The following is an 18,155-nucleotide window of genomic DNA, read 5'->3' on the forward strand; positions in this document are numbered from 1 at the left end:
CTGCGTGTACCACCGGGGGTACACGTGGCCTGACGATCAAGTTTACCGTGTACCACCGGTGGTACACGTGGCACGGAACGTGTTAATAACTCGACAACTACGCGTCGGACAATATTTTGACAAAGGAAAATATTGTTTAAAATCACCTCAGGAACCTCCCATTAAAAAACGTACCACCAGTTCTGGGACACCTTGTATATGTATATGAATAAACACTACACCAGTGGAGGTTTCGGTCCAAGGAACTGAAGAGACCTGCACATAAAGCCAGGCCTGAGCCAGCCCGTAATAGAAAAGCAAGTTTTAAAGAAAAGGAAACGGGAAGCAATTAATTCAGAGCACATAAATACGACACTAGCGCTGAATTATACATATGTATAGAGGAACAGGAACGAGAATGGCAGCCCGTGGATGCATTTTTAACTCTCTTGAGATCCATGATGACGGAATTCAGCGAAAGTGAATTTCATGAATTACGCAGAGGAATGCTTCATTTTATTTAAGGATTATTAGCAAATAAATATGAACGGAGAACAATAAAAAAACTTAAGAAAAAGGATTAAGATGTCTTTCTTTGACATGTATTTCTGTGTGCATACCTCAAAGATGCTCCTCCTGTCATGGTACGCTGCCAGCTTCCGAAAGGAAAGAATCTTTGAATGTCTCCCTCATTGTAAGCGTCTTCGTACCTCTTCGGTCTCTTTGATGCGGCAGGTTCTCCAGAACATCCGTGGTGATTTGTGCCGATAACGATGCTCCAGCCACCACGTTGGTCGGTTACTCCTTAAGATCCCGGATGACATTTGTTATCGGCTCAGCACGGAATGGGCGAAAATTTCCCGATAGCTGCTTTTTCCGTATCCCATGACATCCACAGCGGTGAATATATTATAATTGTTAAGTCGAGAGAAAATTGTGTGAGTCTACACTCACTTAGACACTTAGATTTTCCTCGTGGACGGAAAAACAGTTTAAGAGCATCGCTCGGCTGTTAGTAATTCTTTAATTCGCGTATGAAAGGTTGCCGACTACAAGGAACGATGTAACGTTTTGCTAGCCGGCTAAGTCACCGCGAGTAGAAAAAATGATCAACACCGCCTACCTAGCCGATTCAGTAGACACCAGTACACGTGTAATTTACGTAAATACAACAAAGAAGGACGATAATTTATTGAAAAGGGAAAGAATATTCGTCGCTCCCGCCGGTTAGTGGGGAATCTCGTCTTCCTAGAGAGCTAGAGTCGAAGCACCGATCTTGTCAGCAGTTGGCAGTCAAGGAGTACGTTTGTCTAAGACGCCTTTTCGTCTATAATCGATAATGAGCTCTACAACAGAATTTATATATGCATTTTATTCTTTGCTAGCTTCCTGATTTTGAGATTCCTCAATCAGAGCCAGAGTCATGCAACAAATTCCCTTCCGTCTTTTCTTCCGAATGAAAGATTCTCTTTCGCATTCAGCATTATCGCTGTTTCAAAGCATCGAGAAAGCGGTACGTTGATAAATCGACGTACGTACGTTCCGGACATTCCGCAGGTCGCAATAGCCTTAATTGTTGGCTGACCGGCCGGTCGAGGAACCACGTCTTCGTATTGGACCTGCAGTAGGTTGGTAGTGCATCAGCCCGTGACCTGCAGCGCACCGCGAATAAACAGGCGTTCGAGTTAGCCCTGGCTTAGGGACGTCGGTGGTGGTGTCGTCTGCATTCCAGGCTGATCATTTATTATTTCGGATCAGTCGGAGTCCTTGGTCTTACAACCTGAGCTCCCGTACAGCCCGTATACACTGTACGTGCAGTGCAGACAGCGTCTGGTTACAGCTGATCGGTGCACCGATCCAGCGATAATCAAACGTTATTGTCGGCCTCGTCTCAATTGCTTCTAATTGAGAATAGAGAGTAAAACGCCGGAGAATTCCTCTCAGCAACATACAGTCCACAAATTATAATAATTATTTTCTGCCGATTCCGAGCGAAATAACTAATACATCGCTTCGGTATTTCTTTTCTTTTGTTTTTACAGAAATCGCCGCTAAGGACATTCAGCGGCAACGACACGACCGTGCCCCAGGCCAATACAATAAATAATCAATAACATAAACGTTCGCGTTGCGAACGGTTCTTTTTATTTCGTATTTCTTTCGAGAACGCGGCCGGGTGACCGGTCGCGACAATAACGTTTCATTTTTATAATTCTTATACGAATTATCACATGTCGTTTTTTTGCGTACCCTTCTTCTCCTCACACTCCGGACTTCCGTTAGACTATCACCAAAGACAGGTCAAAGTATGGTTTCAAAATAGGAAAATGAGCAACCGGCGGCAGCCAGGATAGAATTAAATCCAGAAGAAACAGAAGATTTGGACTACGTCGTCTCACATATGCTTTCGACGGCGAATATGCGAAAGAACGTACTTATAAAGACAAGAGAGCAATCTCCAGGTGAAAATCTGGTTCCAGAATAGGAGAATGGGCAACCGGCTGCACCTAGGATAGAATTAAATCTAGAATAAATAGAAGAGCTGGAATACGGTATCTCACATACGCTTCCAGCGGCGTATGGCAAAAGAACATACTGACAAAAACGAGAAAGCAATCCTATCTAATCCTAAACCTATTTCTGGTGGCCATCGGTGAGAAACGCTGCCGCTGCAGCCAATTCAACTAGCCATGGAATATAGCACTGACTTCCGATAGTCGTCGTCGATTCGAAAAACCATCGTATACAATTATCCAACGCTGAATAATCGTATTAAATCCAACCAATTGTTCCACACAAAGTTTATTTTCACTATTTGAAAAAGCACTGTACAAGAAGCAGATCCGTATACAAAATGTAATTGGATTCATGTCTGACAATGCATGAGTGATATTTGGGCGTTGTTCCAAATTTTTTAACAAACTCAAATTGAAATATCTTTCCGTCAATGTGTCGAACCCCGGTACTTAAAGATAAAACACATGGACAACAGTGATATAGTGATAGAACGTAAACCGAGAAACTTTCCCACGAAATATAAAGTTTGTGTGTTGATAATTCTGAATATTTGTAAAAATGCGATACTAATTTATGAATTCATCAAGAAAGGCCCTAAAAGAAGACTGTGTAACACGAATGAAGATCTAAGATGAAAAAATATGAGCGTTTATAGTCGTGGTTTAAAGAAAGGGAAACCTAAGGAGATTTTTTACCGAACTAATTATTAATGGCAAATGCACAGAAATTAATAACCGCTATTGGCTATACGCAGATTTGAAATGATACAGATACGGAAGATTTATAGATCATAACTAAAGATAATAGAGACATAATAGGGACTACTGCGTCATAACTCGACTATAAGAATCCATACGCGACCATGTATTATACAATAAATATCTACTCATACAGATACATACACACGAAACGGAAAGAGTGTATATGTACGAGAGATGCAGTTAAAGTTCGACGGGCTGCATCGACGCGGCATCTGAATCGAGAAAGCATTTGTAATTTGTTGTCGATGTCTATTTATTGATTACGAACATTCTGAGCTAAACTTAGTTAAGGGTTAAGAACTTTACTATCAGTGCTGTGTGAAAATCCAACGTTTAAGGAAACGTTCCTAAGGAGGAACGGACATTTTGACTAATGTCAAAACTTATCGAAATCAGCAGTGACATTATTACAGGATAGGACATGGATGAATCATTTCGTAAAACGTTCGATTTTAACCCCTCTCCGTGCTTTAACGAGTATGACTCGTGATGAAGATTTTGGACCAAACATGAATATCACAAGCCAGGCTCATGAACAGAAAATTGTGTGCCAAACATAAATATCGTAACATAATCGTAATTGGATGTTAGTTCTCCGCTTTGACACCTACCGTTTGGGCCCGAGTTTCGTCGAGTTAAATGGCACGGGGAGGGGTTAACGTGGATGTGTAACACGAGTATAAATATACAACTATATGTACATATTTATATTATTTATACGCGCGTCGAGCTTCATCGGCGTACGTGCGACTGCGTGTGATTGTTGCTCAAAAGTATAAAAAAAAATGGAAAAAGACTTGAATGCTGTGCGACGAATATCAAAAGCCATTTTTCCCCATTCATATATTGCCAGTAAATTAACTTTATCTAGATTTAAATGTAAAAAATACAACATAAAAAATGTACTTTCTAAAATAGAGTCCAATAGAATTTTATTGATAATGCTCGACATGAAAAATTTTCTATTCTTGTCTACGAAAACACAGATATTAGTAACACTAAATGGCCTACTCTCCTAATTAAATACGTCAATTGGATGCAACCAATTGTTCCGCGGTAGATTTATGTTCAATATTTGAAAAAACGCTGTACGACAAGTAGTGTTACGGACGTGGGTCAGCTGGAAACACAGACTTCTAAAGGTGAGCGTCTCAGCACAACAGGTTTCGACACCGTTGTGTAGGCCGCGTGCAATTCAATTAAGGGACTGATCGGGGCCGCTTTCCTCGCCCTCGGCCGATGAAGGCCAGTAAACGGCGAGGCCCGGAACGGATGGAAAACTTGGGAGCGTTTCCTCTGTGGCCAGTTGCTCCTGGGAGACATGTCGCCTGGAAGGGTAGTCACTTCACGAAAGAGACTCGCTTGTGTTTCCGGGGAAGGCTGGCCCGCGTACCTCGCGTAGTTCGCGTACAATTAAGCGACCGATCGGGAACGGATGGAAAACTTGGGAGTATTTCCTCCATGGCCCGATGCCCCAGGAAGGACGGTCGCTTCTTGAGGAAGGCTCGTTAGAGTTTCCGAGAAAAGCTAGCTCGCGTAGCTCGGGGATCCCAAGTATCGATCATATTGTGCGTACTTGGTTTAGGTCATTATCTCACCCCTGATACATTTGGTCGACGACGCTCGGGTAGACTTATTAGACTTAAGTAGCTTGCCGAAATTCTGGAATCGTTGTTCTTGGCGTATGGTTTTCTCAGCGTGAGAAAATACCTTGAGTTTTTCCTGCGCCACAGGGTGAATGCGAGAACAACGAACGCGACATTTGGAAACAATAAATTATTGTAAGTCTAGACGGCGCGACGAACCCTTGAAGCGCTTAGGATCAGGAAGGACATTGTGTGTCGCCTAGGGCTCGACCAGTTCAAGTGTTTGGAGCCAATTTATTTAAGCAATTTTAAGCGATTTGGGCTCGGGTTCGAAGCATGAGCAAAAACAGATAGCTGTGAGCAGCACTGTTTAGAGAAACGCGTATTTTGTAGTACTTAAGTTTGTCATCGGATACGGCTGCGTAGCGAACGTTGGATTGTGGGAAAACTGTTTTAGGTATTGGGACAAGTTGGGACTCAATAGCTGTCAAGCTTATCGCAGTCAATTTATTGCCTCCTCTTAGAAAGAAAATAGCATCGGTTCGGGTTCGCGAACTGAGTCTAAACACATGGCTGCNGGGAAGGAGATTGGTGTGGACTACGTCTGGGCATGGGAGTCCGAGAAAAGGGCGGTTTTCGACCGAGGGATTGGACATTTTCCTCGGGGATGATTATAGAAAGGGAAAACGCGGTTCCCGGCGATCGATAGCGTGGGAGGAGGCGGGTCTTAGGACCCAAATAAATAGCGGGCGCTTTTTGGAGAACAGAGAGTTCATCGGACAGTTCCTTTGAGACAGTTCATCAGTAGAGTTCAGTCTAATAGTTCTTTGAAGAGTATTCTTGATTCAGATCACATTAGTTGTGCGAGACAGTTCTCTTGAGTCAGTTCAACCAAACAGTCTCAACGTGTCGCTACCAGCCGTCCGAACAGGTAGGTAATAAAATAATTTGACAAACATTTGTGCCTTCTTCACTCTCCCTTCACGATTCACTCGCTAACACTCGTGTGAGTGTTAACAAGTAGATTCCTATACAGAATGTAACTGCATTTTGGCTTTTCGACCTAAATACACTGTCCTTGACTCGCAACGCGTTCGATATCCGCGAATCCCTTTGCGTAAAGAACTTCACGTAATTGTTGTAAATAGAGGACGTTCCTCAAGTTTCTTAAGGCATCGCTATAACTTGTAGGGATTCTATTTGCATTCGAAAGCGGCTCTGCGTTAGGCAAAGTAATAATGATGACAGACAGATTATTATTATCATTCCCATTGCCTTTTTTCCTTGGAAAAGTTAGGGTAGCTGGATAGCGAACATACAAATGGTAAACAAAGACTTAATGATTCGCGGCCACTGGGTCAGATTCCCACTATACAGGGTGTCAAATTAACAAAGTTTTTGCAAAATAAAAATTTTCTCTAGAACAATTATTCAAGTTTCTAATGATTCAAGATGAGAGAGGTTGCACTGCTCTTCATCGTGCTTTGAACGATAATTCTTGTGATACGCGGCTTCAGTATATGGCAGTTCAATTAATTTTAAATACAGCACAATCAAAATTTTCTCCACAACAATTATTTGATTTTTTTAGTGATTCGACATAAGAGAGATTACACCGCTCTACATGGTCATCATCTTAACAAGTTTACGGTTGTTCGAAGCCAGAAAGGAATATTATTAAATATAGCGCAGGATCGAAATAATCAGGATCTTATCGATCTGTTTAATTTCCAAAGCATGAAACATCAGAAACTGACCATGCAGTTTTTGAAAGCTGTAGTGATGATAGTCCTGGAATTCTGGTTCACAGTCGTAAGAAGCCAGCGAGATTGGATTAATTACTATTAAATCATTTGAAATAACAGAAACGTTTCTGTGAACCATGACAAATCGTCAACGGTTATTGTTATTACAGCGCAGGAATTTTTGCTTGTTAAATTTACGGTATAAAGTTCCGAACCGTCCTAGAGTCTACACTAAACAGAAAAGTTAGGCACGTAAAACATTTCAGTTTCTTCAATATTGTAGCTTCAACGAAGCCTGTCGTATATGTATAAATCTAGTGCACTCAAGATTTCTGTGTGAAAAAATTATTTTTAGCACTCTTTTATTTTTCACGGCTACATTCTGCAAGGGGAAAATCAGAAAAAATTCTCAGATATGTCCAGCTACACTAGGAACAAATTTTTTCAGATTTTTTGCAAGGCGTTAAATAAGGAAAAATTTCAAAAAACTGATTTTTCGAATTTTCCCAATTACTACCCCGCTGATTGAGATATAAGGCTAAAAATTGGAGTGCGTGTCTATTTTCTGATAAACTATCGAATGGCGCAAGCGGCGCTATAAACTGACCTTTTGGGACGAACAGCGGTGGTCTGACCCGTACATTTGGTCGATCTCTCGAGCTAGACAAAATTTCACTGGGGCCCTTCGAAGTCTCCGATGTTTACATGCTTTTAGTATAGGTTGGAAACTTGGTTGTCGGCCCTGGTCGAACTTAAGTTACTTTGGCGATATACGGTAACTATCACTGATGTTTAATGTGATCGTATATAATTACTAGTTGTATTAATCCTAATGTTTCTTGGTATTTTTTAAAGACAGTGAAGATGAACAGAAACTTCGAGCTACCAGCCAAAAGCCAAGGCTGCTATGATTGCAGCTCTGAGAGCCGCGTAAGCAGATGCGAGCGCACCGGATTCGCACGAGTGCGGCGAACCACGATATATGGAACGATTAATATGCATCCACTAGAGGTGAGTTTAGTACGTTTTGAAACCACAATAAAATTTTTGCATCCTATTAATACAATGTGAAATTGATTCTTTCAGCTACCGAACATATCGTGGCTGGGGTGCCCGGGGAGGGCATAATATATCGGATATGTTATCGATCATATGTGTAAGTGTAAAGGGTGCTTCTCGTTGACTCGCGTCCCTGATCTGGTATCTCTGACCTCCGGTAGATCTGACTGCAGGCCTGACAAAAATCTGACATCAATCTGGAATCAGGCCTGACATCAGGCTTGGCGTTATTCTGTTACCATACTGGCGATAAGCCTGACATTACCATCTAACGGTAGATAGCGAGCAGTCTGCTGCCAATCGGCTGCCAGACTGTCATCAGATGTTGAAGTCAGGGATTGGCGCATTCTGCTGCCAGTCTGCCGTTAAATCCTGCAGCATGCCTAACGGAATCCTGCCACTTGAAGATTTGGCTGACTGGGTTACGGTCGGCTCGAAAAACACCGCACCGCACTGCACGCTCTGTGAGGATCTTTGACTATATAAGATACAGTTCCGATTAACACATGCTTCCGACGGCGTATATGCAAAAGAACATACCTATAAAGACAAGAGAGCAGTATCCAGGTGAAGATTTGGTTTCAGAATAGGAAAATGAGCAACCGGTGGCAGCCAGGATAGAATTAAATCCAGAGGAAACAGAAGATTTGGATTACCTCATCTCACATATGCTTCTGACGGCGTGTACACAGAAGAATGTACCTATAAAGACAAGAGAGCAGTTTCCAGGTGAAAATCTGGTTTCAGAAAAGGAAAATGGGCAACCCGTAGCAGCCAGGATAGAATTAAATCTAGAATAAATAGAAGAGCTACAATACGGTATCTCACATACGCTTCCAGCGGCGTACGGCAGAAGAACATACTGACGAAAACGAGAAAGCAATCACCTATTTCTGGTGGCCATCGGTGAGAAACGCAGCCGCTGCAGCCAATTCAACTAACCATGGAATATAGCACTGACTTCCGACAGTTGTTCCCGATTCGAAAAACCATCGCATACAATTATCCAACGCTGAATAATCGTATTAAATCCAATCAATTGTTCCACACAAAGTTAAAGATAAGAGAGCAGCAGCCAAATGAAGATCTGGTTTCAAAATAGGAAAGTGAGCAACCGGTGGCAGCCAGGATAGAATTAAATCCAGAAGAAACAGAAGATTTGGATTACGTCGTCTCACATATGCTTCCGACGGCGTATACACAAAGAACGTACTTATAAAGACAAGAGAGCAGTTTCCAGGTGAAAATCTGGTTCCAGAAAAGGAAAATGAGCAACCGGTGGCAGCCCGGATAGAATTGAATCTAGAATAAATAGAAGAGCTGGAATACGGTATCTCACACTTCACGTTTCCAGCGGCGTATGGCAAAAGAACATACTGACAAAAACGAGAAAGCAATCACCTATTTCTGGTGGCCATCGGTGAGAAACGCAGCCGCTGCAGCCAATTCAACTAACCATGGAATATAGCAGATCCGTATACAGAATGTAATTGGATTTGGGATTTGGGAACACGTCTGATAATGCATCAGTGATATTTGGGCGCTCTGTTCCTCATTTTGTTCCAAACTCAAACTGAAATATCCTTTCGTCAATGTGCCGAACCCCAGTACTTAAACATAATACACATGGGCAACAATGATATTTTGAGCAGGTCACCGACAGACATGGCCATGCGTTTTACTTTCGAATTGACCCACTGAAACTCTTCTAGGAGTAAGTGAACTTAGAGACGAACGACTAAATCGAACTCTAATTGTTTTCCCACTTTTTATAATTCTAGCGACTCTGTAATTTATAAAATTGTTAGTTATTTGATTGAGTATGTTACATTTGTTTAATGAACATTAGTAACGAGTAATCGCTTTTTTTCCTCTGACATTTAACCAATTTGTTAGTTCGTTTTTGCATGCAACTAAGCGCGGAGTATGGGCGCGGCGACGTCCAAAAGACAGTCGGCGCACTCGTCGGCCGCTATACGGGCGCTCTGATTGGTCGGGGTTTGTCGTTAATAACTCAACAACTACGCGTCAGACAACATTTTGACAAAGGAAAATATTGTTTATAATCAGCTCAGGAACCTCCCATTAAAAATGTATCACCAGTTCTGGGACACCCTGTATGCGTTAGTGAAATACCGGTGCGGGTCAAAAGTGACTTTGGCACAAAATGAATTCGCGTTTCAGTAATCTTAATCAAGTTAAATATCAGTAGTTTACATATTACAATCTTGTAAGGTACGTCGGGTACCGAAATCAAATATTCGGATACGCGAATTGATATTTATTTATTAGGAATTAACCCTTAACCATAGTGGAAGAAAACAAGGGTGTTCAATCAGAGAGAACAAAGAGTTTCTCTCTGGTTCAATGTGCTCGTTAGGTGGTGCAAAAATTGATCATTTCTGCGTAGACTTAAGCAAGCGCCATTTTGGTTACACATTCAAATTCAAACTAAATAAATAATAATATACAATAGTATACATTTAAGTGCGAAACAATGAAATGATAAAATATGTCGATGTACGGCGTTAGCTTTTGCAAAAATAGAAACAAAGAAGGGCGAAAAAAAATTCAATGTTTTCCGTAAAATGAGGTAATAAATTCCCCAAAGTCAGGAAACTACCTTACAGTAGGTCAAAAGCAGCAATAAAAAAGTTAATCTCAAAAATATTGGCTGCTCTTTTACACCCTTAACTATATGACGACAGTGGCGATTCTAGTGATTTATGCTCACTGCTTATCAGAAAGGGCGGAAGGTTGTCCATCTAACCTATTCAAACTGTAGTTTCATTTTTGAACCTTCATTTATGTTTTAATCTTTTTCTTTTTAATTTTTATCTGCTTCTTTATATTCCTTTAGAAACTACAACACCAGAACTTTTATGACCCAATATCTGACTGTATTTTATATTTTTTCTCTTAATCAAATCTCATCAAAAACGATTATGTCCGTTGGCACCAATTTTCTCCCCAGTGCTTATCATCCTTTATTGATCGTTCTGATAGTGGGGAGTGTTGTCACATTCCAAAAAGTGCAGACCTTGTAGTCTAGTGTAATCTGTTAGAGGCAGAAATCTGTGATTCGTGTCTTCGAATAACGTGAAGAATAAAGAAATGGAAAAAGAGAAAATATAAGACGTTGAGTGCGTACAGTCATAATAATATGTCTTCACTGGTGTAGTGTGTAGACTGTAGATTGCGAAGCTAAGTGATTCTGGAGGAGAAGCCTGGACTTTCATTTAGATACAAAATTTGGCGCGAATATAAGCCAAAACTAAATTTTCCCGACGCTTTATTAAGTCATTTATTTCTAGTCTTTATGTTATTTAATCTTTTTTATTTATGATTAAATTATATTATTGTACTCTTCCCCTTGTATTTTATGTTACTTTCTTTTATCGCAGTACACTCTGCGCTTTTTTATTAATTATTATGTTCCTAAACTACACTATGTGTATTTGCATCTTTGCCTGTATCCTTGATTAGTTTTCAATTCTTCGATTAGATTCATTTTACTGTGCGTATTAATTATGTTGAAAATTAGACGAAGAAAACCCCGTATGACTATAGAACAACGCCTCGACATTCTGCAGGATTTACAAACATTATCTCGTAAAGACGTTGCTGCGAAATATAAGGTGCCTATCGATACTATTTATAGAATTAATAAAAATGTCGCTAAACTTAATGAGTTTACGGCCAACTGCATGGATGACAATCGATGTATAATGAGAAGAACAAAATACAAACTGTTAGACGACCGTTTATGGTCGTGGTTTACAGAAATGGAGGCTAAGGGAGAATCAATGTCAAATAAATTATTAGGAGAAAAGGCAAAGGAAATAAGTAACGCCATCGGCTACACAAGGTTTAAGGTGACCCACAGTTGGCTGATAGGATTTAAACTACGTCACCAAATACGCTTACGAGATGGTTGCAGACCAGCACAATTCCAAATGATTGAGGAACCTTTATGATTGTGGTGTACAGAAATGAAAGCTGAGGGAAATTATGTCTCAAATAAACTAATAAAAGAGAAGGCAAAAGAATTAAAACTTGCCACTGGCTATGCGAGATTTAAAGCGAGCCACATGTGGCTGGAGGGATTCAAACTACGTAATAACATAGGTACACGGAGTCACAAAAAGGTGGTATGTATCAATATCGATGAGAATAGAGCGAAAAGTCCTCAGCAGGAGCTAGAAATAGAAAAATTAATAGGAAATGAATGTGTTAATTTACAAAACTTGTATAACATTAATGAGATCATCCTCTTGTGGAAAGCCTTGCCTACCAAGACACATGTGGGTAACAGTAAACAAAGCATTAGTGGCCTAAAATTAAACAAAGAAAGAATTATGCTAGTTTTATGTGCTAATGCCAGTGGCACTCACAAAATCAAGCCACTGGTGGTTTCTAATTATCAAAATCCACATGCCCTTAAAGAAAAGGACAATTTGCTCCTAATACATGAACAGTCGAAGAAAACATGGAAGAATACAAATTTGTTTACAGTTTGGTATGAGAATGATTTTAAAAGTAGCACTAAAAGTCATCAGTTACAGAAAGGCGTAAGTGGGAAAATATATTTGCTATTGGACAACTGTAGTGACCATAAAAAAGTGGACGCAGAAGATGAAAATTTTCAAATTATGCACTCACCGCCTGATACATCTTTAATTCAACCAATGACCGAGGGCGTAATCGACAAAATCAAGACATGTTTCAGGCACAAATTAATGAAAGAATTTTTAAGATATTCTAATGGAGAGGAAGAATTTTACCAGAAATATTCCATAAATGACTGTATAAATATGGTTGCCGAATCATGGGAGGATATTTTATATACTAAAAACAATATAAAAAATACGTGGAAGGAACATGTTGATGAAAGGGAAGAAATTAGTGAAGAAAAAAAGGACAAAGAAAAACATGAAGAAAATATCTTGAATGAAATGCAAGATATGATGAGGATAATTTTGGAACGTAATACAACGATGGAAGACGTCATCAGGTTTTTAACTGAATGTCGCCTGGAAGAAATATATTTTCTTAATCAAAATGATGAAGAAAACACGAGCGATATTTATGAAAATGATGAAGAAAACAGGCTTGTAATTGATGAAAGTGACGACGAAAACAAGCTCGTAATTATTGAAACTGACGATCAAAACAGGGATGAAATACATGAAAATGAAGAAGAAAACAAGGACAAAAGTCATGAAAATGACGAAGAAAACAGACATGTAATTGATGAAAATGATGATGAAAACAAGCTCATAATTACTGAAACTGACGATCAAAACAGGGATGAAATATATGAAAATGAAGAAGAAAACACGGACGAAATTCATGAAAATGATGAAGAAAACAGGCTTGTAATTGATGAAAGTGACGATGAAAACAAGCTTGTAATTATTGAAACTGACGATCAAAACAGGGACGAAATACATGAAAATGAAGAAGAAAATAAGAGCAAAATTCATGAAAATGATGAAGGAAACAGGAACAAAAATAATGAAAACCGAAATGATGAAATAGGCACAACAGATAAAGGTGAAAAATTGACAGCAGCCGACATAAAATTAAACCCCGAAGAAAGAGAAGAGATGAAATATATTTTTGAAAGACTTGAGTATTATTATCCAAGATTGCCGCATGCAATTAAATACTATTTGCAAGCATGCAAATCAGCGTGTATAGGTAATATAGAAATTAATTATTGTATCGGTACGTCGTATTACAGTGGCTCGAAAAACTATTGGCACAGTTTTTAAAATGGAATACCTTTTTTAATATTGATATCCCTTAGTGGGATCCCAAAACACTTAGGCTACTATGTAATAAGCAAGAAAAATATGTACAGAATTTTTATTGGTCGGAATCGCGAAGAAAAAAGCGAACGTTGAGTTCTTTAACTTCTTTAAAAAATTTGAAACATCCCAACTAAAAATTATGTTGTGTCGTTCAATATTAAAAAGTTATTACGTTTTAAAAAGTGTGGCAATAATTTTTGAGTCGCTGTATATTAAATGCATTCAAAAATAGATAATTATAATTCTATTTTTAGGCGAACCTATCGATGTTAAATATTCAGTTCACTGAATTTGTTGAAGTGCTGTAAAAGTTAATTAGTTTGCAAACAGAAGCATGAAAGCGGAAACAGTGCCATCATATCTTACAAGATTACAAGAAAAAGTTACGTATCAGTATCAATGAAGATCCAGCAAAAAGTCATAAGCAAGAGTTACAGAAGAAGAATTGATAGAAGAAGAAAGAAGTGCAATTACAGCATTGACGAAATTAATTCTTGTTGCAAGCCTTGTTTAGTAGGGCCTTTGAGAATGAAGCTGAACAGAACATTAACATGTTAGTGGTCCTAAATTAAAGGAAGACAGGATTATACTAGGCTTACGTGCTAATGCCAGTGACACCCATGAACTTGAATCATTGATGGCTTACAACTATAAAAATCCACGTGCCCTAAAGAATCAGATGAACAATTTACATTTAACATATGATCAGCGAAAAAAGATTGGAAGGATATAAACTTGTTTATAAATTTATGTGAAAATGATATTAACCTCGGAACAAGAAAACTTCAAGAAGAGGAAGGCATAACTGGAAAAAGATATTCAGAGATTGAAAAACTGTAGCAACCGAATTAGAATAGGCGAAAAACATGAAAATTTTCAAATTACTTACAAAACTGCGAGATACGATGAGGATAATTTCGGAGTCACGGCAATGGAAGACATTCTTAAATTTCTCAAGGAATGTCATATAGGGGACGTGAATAAATGAATCCTCGATAGTTATTTTAGGAAATTATTCCTAATTTCACTCGCGTCACGAAATCGCTCTACGACATTGTCAAAAATAACAAGTTCCGTCTTAAACGTGAGGAACATAAGGCTTTCAAAGTTGTAAGGTCTTGTCTTGCTGCACAGCATATTTTTGCTATTTATTCACCGACATTATCTATGCAATTACATTACAATGTAAGCTCAAGCGGGTTTGAAGCAATCCTGTTACAAGAACGAGCGAACTGCAAGTTGCAACCGATATCGTACTTCAGTCATTGTACAATTCCGAATCTAAATATCATAGCTTTGAGCTTGAGCTTAATTGTTGTATGCGCGATGAAACGATTTTATATATTATATATTTGAGCGGACCACATTCTAAAATACTAATCAGCTGGGATAATTTTCGTTTAGTAAACAACAAGTGAATCCGCGTATATCCCGAGGAGTGATGCGTTTGCAAGCGGACGTCTTCGACATCAAACATTGCCACGATGAAAAAATGAGACACGTAAGTGTGTTGCGCAGACAGCAGAACGTACTTATATTATATAGAAGCTAATACGTTCGAACAAGTCCTTTCGTTAAAACAAAACCAGGATGGTGAGACAGAGCGATCTGAGAAAAATTACAAAACGGAGGAGAGCGGTTCTTTGAATTACGCGATGGACCAGTCTATCGTAAAGTGAAAAATCAACAACTTTTACTTTATATTCCGCGCGCTATGGCCAAAAATCAAATCTACGACGAGATTAGACATATCGACATCGATGTATGTAGAGTTCTTGAAAATCTGTTACGTGTCTGTTGGTTTCTGACGTCCCGCTTATCGTATTCGCTTTGAATAACACCGTGTGTCGATTACTGGCAATACTACGTCGCGTTTGTTTTTCGGTATAGAGTAGAGACTAAAAAAGTAAATGACGACATTAGACGCGTGCTGGAAAATTGTTCGAACGGGGAACGTGATTTAGAAAATCGACGCGAGCAACCAGCGAGACGTATTTCAAACCGCCGAAGCATATACGAACGATATTACGATCAACTTCGCAAAGCTGTCAATTGTTACAAGCCTGGCGATAATAAATGATCCGATACGTTGATAGTACACCGAGAGTAAAAACAAATTATTTTCTATATTTAAGGGGCCATACAAGGTAACAAAAATGTTGAACTACGGTTGTTATATGTATAGTCGCCGATATCTTTCAGTTGACGCAATTACCTTTCCGAAGAGAGCATTCTAGGATTCGACCAAATGAGATACTAAATATGACTAGAATAAAAAATTTTATTCTCTGTGTGAGTGCGTTTTCGATTAATATTCAGCATTTGTAGTGTTTGATTTACAATTGCTAAATGTTGATGTGAAGTACGTTTAAACGTACGCGGTTGACCAAGGCCGGTCAAAGCTGTCAGGCTGGCTGAACTGTAAGCAGTTAGCTTTTAAAAATCTGAAACTGACTATTAAAGTTAAATGAGCTGTAAGCTTTGAGCTATATAAAACATGTATATTTTATATAGCTCAATGGCTGTAAGATGTTTGCAAGAAGTTTAAGAAATGTTATAGAATATATATACATAATGTTTAAGGAATAGTTATAGCTATGCTCAATATTTGAAGTGATAAATTTTTAAGAAAAACTATATTTACAGAGAAGTGAGGTTTATAGAATTAATCGACATATTTTTTAAATATATCACAGGGAATTTCTTGATCTATAATTTGTAATATTCTAATATTTGATTTTGGCACTTTTTGACAAGATTGGATCTGACTTACAATTGTTCACATTGTCTACAAGTTTCACAATTCTTCATTTTTATGTATCTTGTATAATATCCGCGAAGTTAATATTATTTTGATTTTGAAATGTTCATAAAAAATGTATTAACAATTATTCAAAAGTACAGAATTCTCTCGCTGATGCATCTATAATTTTTTATAAACAAAATCAAAATTTTGCCATTCGACATAAAAATTCAAGATGTAACATTTTTAATAGCCTTGTATAATTTCTAACATTATTCCAGAGTGTTTTATTAATGTGTAATTAATATTTAATAACTGTTAAAATTTCAATGCTTTGTCATAGTTTTTATTTAAGGACCCATACAACCTTAAGAATATTCATGAGCATTCCCGAACCATCCGAATTATTGTATAAACACGGACGAATCCTATCGACAGGTAGTCAGTCGGTAGTCGTAGGAACGAAGGCAATAAATAAAGAAAGTCTTCGTGAAAAGAAAATTGCCCGTATTATAAAAAACAGTTATTATGCGCGTCTGTCGTACTGTACTAAATGTATTAAAAAATAAACGATTATAATTATATTTTTCAGATGAACCAAAGCAGTATATTGAATATGTTCTGCAGGCCTAATATTTTAAAACGTTATCTTGTTAAGTCATGATCTAGATCAACTTCAATGATTACATACCAGAGGAATATAATCATTGAACTCCACGTATTTTTAATATTAAAAGGAAAATTTGATAAAGACAATGGTTGATCTATAAATGACGTGGCAAATAAGAATTCGTCTTAATGTTACCATATTTTTGTACAAACCAACGAAAGAATATATTAACTATTAATTTTCTGGTATTTGTATGGAATTGTCTTTCTTCGTACAACGACTTTTTCTAATTTACCTCGGCGGCCCTATAGGTACATAATGCGGTTGACACCTAATTGTATGTGTGTAACGACGTGTTTGATGAAGGTTGAATCTTATCGAAGACCTTTCGTAAACTGATTCGTATCATAATACTGTATTTTGGACCAGCGAAATGAGTCGTGGAACTGACACTCTTCTTCGACGGACAAGTGATCATAATAATAGACAAAATTCAATGTAATAGTTCCTCTTATGTGTGAAAAGTTATTTCGCGAGTATATATGTCTGCATATATGTGTATACGTATGTATAATATATGAACATATGTAATGTATGTATATTGGTAATATGTAATATATGAACATATGTAATGTATGTATATTCGTAATCAGTAATATATGTGAATGTGTAATGTATGTATATCTGTAATGTATATTATATAATGTGTACATGTATATGTAATACATATATATGTCAAGAACTGTATGTTCTAATTTTGGGCCATGCAAATACATAAATAAATCCACACCAACTTATTCGTCTTCTTAACATTCCTTTGACTGTCAAACACAATACTTCTTTCAATTGAACAGTTTATTAGTACATTGTACATCAGGCATGACCTTCAGCGGGAGACTAGGTGGGGATGCGTTAAGTAGTGTGAGCTGTGAGCGCATTATGATCCGCTGTGTTACTGTGACTGTGGCACGAGGTGAGGAAAGCTATTGGAGTAGGGAGAAATGAGTTGGCCATGCCTGTTGTACACCAAGGGCCGAAAATTGGCGCCATAGGTGCCCTCAGCTCAAACATCAACCTCGCCTAGAAAAGCACATTCGGCCCGAGTTCTTCGCCGTATTTTTTTTATAAAAAAGGCATAAAGAAGACCATTTTCCGTCGTCTACAAAGTGGATCGAGGATATAATTTCTCGAGTCGTCCTCTTAAGTTTATGACATATTATATATATACACAGACGTATACGTGCGCACGCGCGCGTGTGCGTTTAAGTGGATCAACAATGGCATTTTCTGGCCCTAATGGCCTATTCCCATTGCGATTTCCGACGCCGGAATCCGGCTC

General features: G+C 38.4%; 2 protein-coding genes and 3 long non-coding RNA genes across 8 annotated transcripts in view; 4 read left to right on the forward strand and 1 right to left on the reverse strand.

Moving 5' to 3' along the window:
• LOC108622184 (uncharacterized) overlaps nucleotides 1–5,404 on the reverse strand; it is a 14,803-nt gene extending 9,399 nt beyond the window's left edge. For 3 of the 4 annotated variants that reach the window (XR_003388799.1, XR_003388797.1, XR_001916476.2), the window contains exon 1: nucleotides 600–5,404. This is a non-coding gene — a long non-coding RNA (uncharacterized LOC108622184). The remainder of the gene's footprint in view (nucleotides 1–599) is intronic. The other variant, XR_003388796.1, reaches the window with a different exon arrangement.
• A 49-nt stretch (nucleotides 5,405–5,453) lies between these two features.
• LOC113463967 (uncharacterized) lies at nucleotides 5,454–9,467 on the forward strand. Its single transcript, XR_003388801.1, has 3 exons — nucleotides 5,454–7,363; nucleotides 7,444–7,599; nucleotides 7,675–9,467. It is a non-coding gene; the product is annotated as an uncharacterized LOC113463967 (long non-coding RNA).
• Nucleotides 9,468–10,391: 924 nt separating this feature from the next.
• On the forward strand, nucleotides 10,392–15,369 carry LOC113463966 (uncharacterized). The gene is made up of 2 exons (XR_003388800.1): nucleotides 10,392–10,790; nucleotides 14,868–15,369. It is a non-coding gene; the product is annotated as an uncharacterized LOC113463966 (long non-coding RNA).
• LOC108622193 (uncharacterized) lies at nucleotides 10,789–11,645 on the forward strand. The gene has a single exon (XM_026811294.1). The coding sequence runs from the start codon at nucleotides 11,178–11,180 to the stop codon at nucleotides 11,622–11,624; it is 447 nt and encodes a 148-aa protein (XP_026667095.1). The 5' UTR covers nucleotides 10,789–11,177; the 3' UTR covers nucleotides 11,625–11,645.
• Nucleotides 11,623–15,369, forward strand: LOC108622191 (jerky protein homolog-like). The gene is made up of 2 exons (XM_018019900.2): nucleotides 11,623–13,350; nucleotides 13,718–15,369. The coding sequence occupies exons 1-2, from the start codon at nucleotides 11,640–11,642 to the stop codon at nucleotides 13,750–13,752; spliced, it is 1,746 nt and encodes a 581-aa protein (XP_017875389.1). The 5' UTR covers nucleotides 11,623–11,639; the 3' UTR covers nucleotides 13,753–15,369.
• Nucleotides 15,370–18,155: the final 2,786 nt, after the last annotated feature.

The sequence above is a fragment of the Ceratina calcarata genome, unplaced genomic scaffold (genome assembly GCF_001652005.2).
Source record: "Ceratina calcarata isolate Rehan_Ccalc_2016 unplaced genomic scaffold, ASM165200v1 scaffold21.2, whole genome shotgun sequence".
NCBI classification, from domain to species: domain Eukaryota; kingdom Metazoa; phylum Arthropoda; class Insecta; order Hymenoptera; family Apidae; genus Ceratina; species Ceratina calcarata.

Coding starts and splice junctions, on each gene's coding strand:
- LOC108622193 (XM_026811294.1), top strand. CDS start 11,178: ATGTTGAAAATTAGACGAAGAAAACCCCGTATGACTATAGAACAACGC.
- LOC108622191 (XM_018019900.2), top strand. CDS start 11,640: ATGAAAGCTGAGGGAAATTATGTCTCAAATAAACTAATAAAAGAGAAG. Junction 13,351..13,717: donor ATGCAAATCAGCGTGTATAG/GTAATATAGAAA, acceptor TTCTATTTTTAG/GCGAACCTATCGATGTTAAA.